At 37.9% G+C, this 8,125-nt stretch overlaps 1 protein-coding gene across 1 annotated transcript; it reads left to right on the top strand.

Moving 5' to 3' along the window:
- Positions 1-290: 290 nt before the first annotated feature.
- On the top strand, positions 291-7,491 carry LOC116247961 (serine/threonine protein phosphatase 2A 59 kDa regulatory subunit B' gamma isoform-like). The gene is made up of 3 exons (XM_031620452.2): positions 291-584; positions 940-2,416; positions 6,891-7,491. Exons 2-3 carry the CDS (start codon positions 1,163-1,165, stop codon positions 7,272-7,274), a joined length of 1,638 nt encoding a protein of 545 aa, XP_031476312.1. The 5' UTR covers positions 291-584; positions 940-1,162; the 3' UTR covers positions 7,275-7,491.
- Positions 7,492-8,125: the final 634 nt, after the last annotated feature.

Here is an 8,125-nt window from a genome sequence, read left to right as displayed (position 1 = left end):
TTTCATAAAATTCAAACATAATATTGACTTCGATTCTTGAGTTTATCTCCGTGATAGTAATTAGTTTGACAAAGACACATTTATGAGTGTGCAAAACAATTAAAATATGCAGTACTTTGGCGTATATGATATTTTTATAAGGTCAGCACATAATATATGCATATTTATATGTATATATACATTATATAATGTATAATACGTTTTATTTATTAAGAGAGAAAAAGGAGAAGGAATATTTTGGCAACAAGAAATGCAACGTTACAACGTCGGATAAAGAAAAGGGAGAAAGAGAGAGAGAGAAAGGAAAAGGTCGTTTTCAGAGATTGGACGGGACGGGTTGTCTCAACTCTCAAGATTCACCCTCGGGGGTCTCCTGGATCGTCGATGACCAGGCGCACACAAGAACGGGAGAAAGAGAGGGAGGAAAGGCAAGCCATCTTCTCCTTCTCCCCTTGACATAAAGATCAGAACGCGCTCCTCTCCCTCTTCCTTTCTCTCTCTTCAACTTTTCTCTTTGTGCGTGCGTGGGGTGGCACTGTGCATCCTGTTCCTGTATCTGCAGCTCTTCGGAGGAAAACGACCGAGTGAGTGAGACCCGTCATCATCTTTCTCCGTCCCTCTGTTCTTTTCTGTATTCCGTTTCTTTTTGTTGGCAGAAAAAAGCGTGTCCTGTATTTCTTTCCATATCTGCATTGTTTTTAGCTCTGGTTTGATCAATAATTCATAAGAAAAGGAAAAGTTATTCTTTTTTTCTTTCGCTCTTTTCTTTTTGGTTTCCTCTTTGTGGCTTAGTGGCATCTTGCATTATTGAGGTCATATCCCATCTCTGTTTCTGGCATTCCTGTTCCCATCTCGATCGATTAACGAGTGCCCAGCTCAGTATTTCTCTTTTGTGGGTTGATGTTGTTGTTTTTGTTGTTGTCGTGTTGATTATTCTAGGAACTGGAGATTCCGAATTTATAAAAGTATATTGGGCAAAAAGCGTCGCCTGCCTTGCGTTTTCGCCTGCATCTCAGTCGATTAAGGAGCACCCGCTTTGGGTTTTTTGCATTTTCTGCCTTATACCATCATTTTAAGAGTTGGGTTTGCGGAACCCATCATGAATAGGTTTCGTTGAAGGGATGCTTGTTGAGGTACAGGTGGGGAGAGAGAGTCCACAGTTATGATCAAACAGATATTAGGAAGACTCCCCCGAAAGTCGAGATCGACTGAAAGCAAAGAAGCGGGGGGTAATGGGGCAGTTCCGACTAGTTCATCTAGGAACTCGGGGAACAATGATCCGGCGGGAGTCCGGTATGGAAATTCAGGTCCGGTTAATGCTTCTGCTTTACCCCGGGCAGGTGATTCTGTTTTGAGTCGGGAGCCTGGTGTCAATTCTGAATCAAATGTGGGTGGCAGACTACCTGCTGTTGGTAACATGAGTCCTAGGAAGGGGAATGATTACTTGCTCGGCTCTAACTACCAAGCTTTGCCGGTCTTTAGGGATGTCCCAAGCTCTGAGAAACAGAACTTGTTCATAAAAAAGTTGGGCATGTGCTGCGTGGTTTTTGATTTTTCTGATCCTGCCAAGTTTACAAAAGAGAAGGACATCAAACGTCAAACACTTCTGGAGCTTGTGGACTACATTGGAGCAGCCAACGGGAAGTTTACTGAGCTTACAATGCAGGAAATCACAAGGATGGTTGCTGTCAATTTGTTTAGAACACTTCCTTCTTCATCTCATGACAGCAAACCTGTAGAGTCTTACGAAGCTGAAGAAGAGGAGCCCATGATGGATCCTGCATGGCCACATTTACAGATTGTATATGAGTTCCTTTTGAGGTTTGTTACGTCACCAGAGATGGATGCCAAGTTGGCAAAGAGGTTTATTGATCATTCGTTTGTTCTTAAGTTGCTGGATCTTTTTGATTCAGAGGACAACAGGGAAAGGGATTATTTGAAAACCATCCTTCATCGAATATATGGTAAATTTATGGTTCACCGACCATTTATTAGGAAGGCTATCAACCACATATTTTATCGTTTCATTTTTGAAACGGAGAAGCACAATGGAATTGCAGAACTGCTGGAAATCCTAGGAAGTATCATTAATGGGTTTGCGTTGCCGTTGAAAGAAGAGCACAAACTATTCCTTGTACGTGCTCTAATACCACTGCACAAGCCGAAATGTGTTGCAGCATATCATCAGCAATTGTCTTATTGCATCACACAATTCATAGAGAAGGACTGTAAACTTGCTGATACAGTAATAAGAGGCTTGTTGAAATATTGGCCAATCACTAGTAGCTCTAAAGAAGTAATGTTCTTGGGTGAGCTGGAGGAGGTTCTGGAAGCAACTCAGGAGGCAGAGTTCCAGCGCTGTATGGTTCCACTGTTTCGTCAAATTGGCCACTGTTTAAATAGCTCACACTTTCAGGTATATTTCTGTTTTATCTGGTCATTGGAGCGCTGCTGGACAAGCCACTTATTGTTTCTGATTCCTGATTAGTTTGCTAGTAATATGTTATTATGGCCATATGTTCTGATATTTTGTTGATTTGTAGAGCTTGTGCTTCATTACTATTTTCTTTTAGACACTAACGTTTCTCCTAGTTTGCAACTCAGCATATTATTTTCTCCTTTTAGTCTTTGCTGCTTCCCTTGATGTAGGATAACCCAGTTAATATTTTTGCCATGTTGCAGCATGCAAATTTATGGGTCAAAAGGCTGATAGTTAGATTGGGAAAGGGATTGATCTGCTTTATTTCAAATGAATTGGCTTTTTTTTTTTTATCGTGTCTGCCACTGCATGGTTCCAATCTGCCTCTTTAAGATCATATTTGTGATAAATGATGTGCTTGCTTAACCCTGCGTTTTCTGATAGAAATCCGAGTTTATTGAGCCTTTAAGTATGCATCTCAGTTTCTCAACAAGGGTGCCTTAGTCTGGGGAGGTTGGGGTGGGGGGGCAAACTATGTTCTGGGATAAATCTTCATCCTCTCTATTCGTTGCTGGTTGATCAACTTAGTGTTTGATCTTTGTACTATGTTCTTGGTAGTTGTTACGTGAACCCTTTCCTCTTAAATGAAAATGTTAAGTGCTCTTCAAGTTAGGAATAAAGTTCTTGGCACTTGGCATCCGCATTGCTTGGCAGTGACTACTTCCTGTTCTTTGTGTTGATTGTTTTCTTGTTCTACATAAGCACTTATTATCTTGATCATTAATATTTTTTATTGACCTTCATATGACAAAGATCTAATGTTTTTCTGATCCACGTACTTTTTTCTTTACATTCTTTTGTGGAAATACTTTGGTGAAACTCTAAAGATCTGTATGTCTATGTCCCATGGGGAACTGCTTGTTATCCTATGCCCTACTGATGTAAATTGTCCAATGGTCAGAATTAATTCAATGCTTATCCGTAACCTACCATGACTTTTCCTTCAATCCTTAGGAAACCTTTGGTGAGTTGTAAAATATGAAAATATTTGATGATTTTGATACTAGAATAAGGAAATACACCATAACAGTTGTCAATTTCTGAAATTGGCAGATTTTTGTGGAACTATAATTGATCGTTACCAGTTTCTCTTTGTGATTTTTGCAGGAAGTTTTCTGTCAGAACTTTTTTCTCAAATAAGGGAACCTCATCAGTTTAAATTTTAAAAAATAAAAGTAATAGAAAGAGTTTGTGGATGAACTTCTATAGGAGTTCTTTGGACTACAAGAGAGACTAAAATGGAAAGTGTATCCTACTATATATGGAACATTCTTTTCTTTTCTAAAGGAAAAAAAATTCTTCAAGTTGACATGATTCTAATTTTTTCGCTTACGACTTGAAAATCTCACAAGGCTTTCCTGATATTATCATTTAGAGCTACTGATATTGGTGAAACTCACAAACGCATAAGATCATATTTGGGCAGTGAAAAGGAGAAGAAAATGCAATTGACAATGTTAAAGATCGGAGCATTTGGGTTACCCAAAACATTTATATCAGTATTGGGAAACATAAATTAGTTGTCCTTTTTACCTTTTTAGCAGCTCCTATATGTATTTTTTGCAGATGAGATACTTCTTGCTGCAATCTTTGATACTGTTTCCATAGATAAGATACTGAACTTGAACTCTTTGGTCATTTGAAACTGTATGATGCTTCCTGTGCTTCACTTCCATCCCAAATGGGAAAACATTTTCTAATGAACTTGTTTCTTTAGCTCCTTAAGCTGAAGTAGTACGGCAGTGCCCTCTTAATCTACTTTCTAGTGAATATGTTCTAAATCACCAATAGTTTGCAACCTAAACTGCACCTTGCTGATCCCCTAATAATAAATAAGATGAAGCATAGTGCCTTAATGATAAACAGGATGACGTCCTTGCATGTAAGCATCTAAATATATGTAGACACACACACACACAGAGAGAGAGAGAGAGAGAGAGAGAGGGAGAGAGAGAGAGAGAGGGAGTTTGCTTTATGCATTAATATCCAGAACTGCAAACTAAATGGTATCGATCTAGTGACAGATCGTCTGATGTAGCACGAAGAATAGGAGCTTGAAGGGTTTGCTAATTGTTGAAATCTTCTAATAAGCAGATGCCTTCGGTTTGAAGTGGAAAAAGGTGGCACTTTCGCTGATCTTATGCTTGTGTAGCAAAATGTCATTCTATTTTGTCATTAGACATGCTTTAGAGTTTGGAAATTGTTCAGCATTATCAATTAGTTAATGATTTTATTTCTGAAAGTCTCTACAAGTTCCTACATTTGCTTTATTCAGGACGGTGGTTTGTTAAGGATTAAAGAGAGGAGGCCGTTATTCAATAGATTTGAAAAGAGAGGACCCCATTACAGGTGTTGATTAGAAATGAGCAGAATGGGGAAGAGAAATGCAGAATGAAATATGAAAAATAGATCCATGCTCCTGGAGAGCAGACACTGACAGGTGCATAGTGACCATAATCATCCAATTTTCGTGTCATGTTGGCAGATACCTAAAGATTATGGCATGTCAACTGAAAAAGGCCTCTCTTTCTTGTAAAGACTGGCTTGCCTTTTGTTTGTTTCAACCTATCTGTTAGCTTTGAAGATAGGACAACCAGAGAACATTAGAATGGAACATGGATAGTGAAGTATGATCTTTGGTATCGAGATGAAGAAAATTATGAGATTAGAAGTTTTGAAGACAATATAAAAATTGATTGTTTTCTTTAGAAGGAAGTCATTGAACATCAATTTGCATCAAGTAGCTCCAGTATCGCGGAAAATCTAAGCCTCATTATGTCATGCCAGGAATGAGGATGTGACTATGTCAAGGTTGCAGGCTTGCAGCTATAACAACTATTTTGTTTAGCTGAACAGGATGTTCGTGTGTGCATCTTTTGTTGTGATCTCTAATAGAAGTATCAAGTGGCTGGCATCCACTCGAATTTCAACACAGATGTTGGGGGTGTGTATTTGGTTGCAAGGATGACATCCTACTCTAGTGACAATTGCATATACCCTATCTTGTTGGAAATGTTTTCAGAAACTAGTTTTTTGCCTAAAATAGCTGTAAGAAGCTCAGCCTCGTGAGAAATAGATCAAATGTATGAATCATTTTGTTGAGTCTGCTGCCAAACAACTAATATGTGACATTATTGTTATGGAACTCCAAATGAAGGCTGAGGTACATGTCTTTTCGCAATCATCAAAACAAGGTGCTGGGATTGGTTTTGTCTTCTCAAGACAATACGACTTTAGAATATACGTTTGTTAGTTTTAGTATTAGACCTGATAACAAACATTAAAAACAACGAAGACAAATTTTTTTTGCCTTTTTCCTTTTTTTGAAAAAAAAAATCCAAACGAATTTTTTGTGTTTTTTTTTGAGTTTTTTCGCTTTTTTTTCATTATTTTTACATTTTTTTGCTTTAAAGTTTGAAACTTAAGTTAAATTATTTATCTTCATTTCTGTCATTACTAAAACATCATTTTTATCATTTTTTTAATATTTTCTTGTTAGTTTTTTAATTTTTCCTAATTTAGGATTTTTACGTTTCTAAAAAAAAATTGCCGAATTTTTCCCTGAGTTTTTTTTTTTTTTTTGAGATTTTCAACTTTGCTAAAGAGTACCTAAGAAAAACCTCACTGTTTAAAACCCATGCTCTTAATACTACAAATTGGACATATTTATGATCTTACTCATAAGACTCGTAACAACTCACAATCAAAATTTTTCTCCAGGTAACAGCTGGAAATATCAGGTTAATATCTGATTTTCCAGCATGAAAAATTGGCAAGACATAATAAAAAAATTTTGCTAGAAAAGTAGTAGTATTTGATGGAACCTTGCTATTTTACCATATGATGCATTCATGGTGGCACCAAATTTGCATTGCCTCCTGATTTATTGGTTGGCGGTGCTTTCAGTTATCACGTAAACTGACGTGTCTATGATTGAAGCTCTGTTTTCATTTTCATCCCAAACTTTAAATATTTGAAATTTCTCTTGGTATGCTCCTGTTACATCCTTCTCCTTTTTCTGGCTTCTTTTTCATGGTAACCTATAAGTTTCTACCATGGCTTCACTTCAAGGGAAAAGGCTGTTATGGCACTTGTCCTCGACTGCTACTTGCATGAATTTATGAGAACAAGTTCATGAAATTGCTAAATGGCATAGAGCTTCTATTCTCCCTTGAACAAAACTTGGCTGATTAATTGCATCCACAAACATTTCGGACCTTTTAATATTTGATATTAATCTTCACATGTCTCAAGCTATTGGGTACCTGAGTTTGCCTTTTGTTTCCCATTATTCTCAATGTTGTTAAGGAACATGATGAGAAATGATAGGTTGGGGTAGGGCTTTTATAGAAAATCCATGTTAGGCTGAGTTACGGGATGTTTTATCATTTTTGAAATTTTATTGGTGCAGGTGTCTGAGCGGGCGTTGTTCTTATGGAACAATGATCATGTTCTGAACTTGATTAAAGAAAACCGCAAAGTCATACTGCCAATTATCCTGCCAGCACTGGAGAAAAATACAAGGAATCATTGGAATCAGGCAGTTCAAAGTTTGACCTTAAATGTCCGGAAGATCTTCATGGACATAGATAACGAGCTTTTTGAGGAGTGTTTGCACAAGTTTCAGGAAGATGAAGCAAAAGAGAAAGAAATTCAGGATAGGCGTGCAGCCACGTGGAAGCGTTTGGAGGAGGTTGCTGCATCCAAGGCAGTCAGTAGTGAAGCTGTTCTTGTACCACGCTTCTTTTCGTTTAACACGGCTTCAATCAGTCCAAGAGCTACCGCTGGGAGTTAAACCTGTATGATTCAAGTTAGCTCTCAGCTGATATCTGAGAGCAGCTATGCTTCCATTTTCTTTGATCTGGAGGATGAAACAACGTTGTACAGGGAAAGGATGCATCTGAGAATGCTTGATTTGAGTCCTGCCTGCGTTCCTTTATTTGTAATGTGAAACAAGGGACTGTATATACCTATATATGCATAGAAAGGGCGCCATTTCATGTCTTTTTTCATGTTGACAGCAGCTGCAAGATGTCAACTGAGGAACTTAATGGAAGTTTGAAGCTGTTAAAATGCTGCTACTTAACAGGTCAAGTCTGGTCAGCTGGTTCATTGGGGTGAGCTTTCGGGTTTTTTTGTTCTCATTTTAGAGGATGTCTTGTTGGCAAGCTGAGACCACTGCTTTTGCCTCTATACCATCTTCAAGGTTAATTTATTTTCCTGAACGTTATAATCAGAACTATCTAATCTTTTTTTCCCCCTTTGTCAGCAGGCTTTGTCGACAGGCTTTTAGTATATGCTTTTACTGCTCAATTTGCCGAAGGGCTCTGGGTTCTGTGTATGTGTCTGTCCATGCACGTCTATGTGTTAAGCCATCCACCGTTTTCTAAATGAAAAGGTAGAACCATATTATCAAATTTTGCATTGTCCATTGCAAAATTTGCTCGTCTGCCCTCAGCCACTGCTTCTCCTCCTTCGTCATGCGCCGGTCATTTAACGTGGTCGTCTCGTTATGAGATTATTTGGATTCAGCCTTTGCTTCTCAATTCTATCGATATAACCTATGATAAAGATGGATACACTTTGGTTTACTTGTTTTTTCTACATGTTTATTTATAAATCGATATGTTCAATGAAGATCAAAGG

Source organism: Nymphaea colorata, chromosome 2 (genome assembly GCF_008831285.2).
Source record: "Nymphaea colorata isolate Beijing-Zhang1983 chromosome 2, ASM883128v2, whole genome shotgun sequence".
NCBI lineage: Eukaryota > Viridiplantae > Streptophyta > Magnoliopsida > Nymphaeales > Nymphaeaceae > Nymphaea > Nymphaea colorata.
This window is presented reverse-complemented; position numbering and strand designations above follow the sequence as displayed.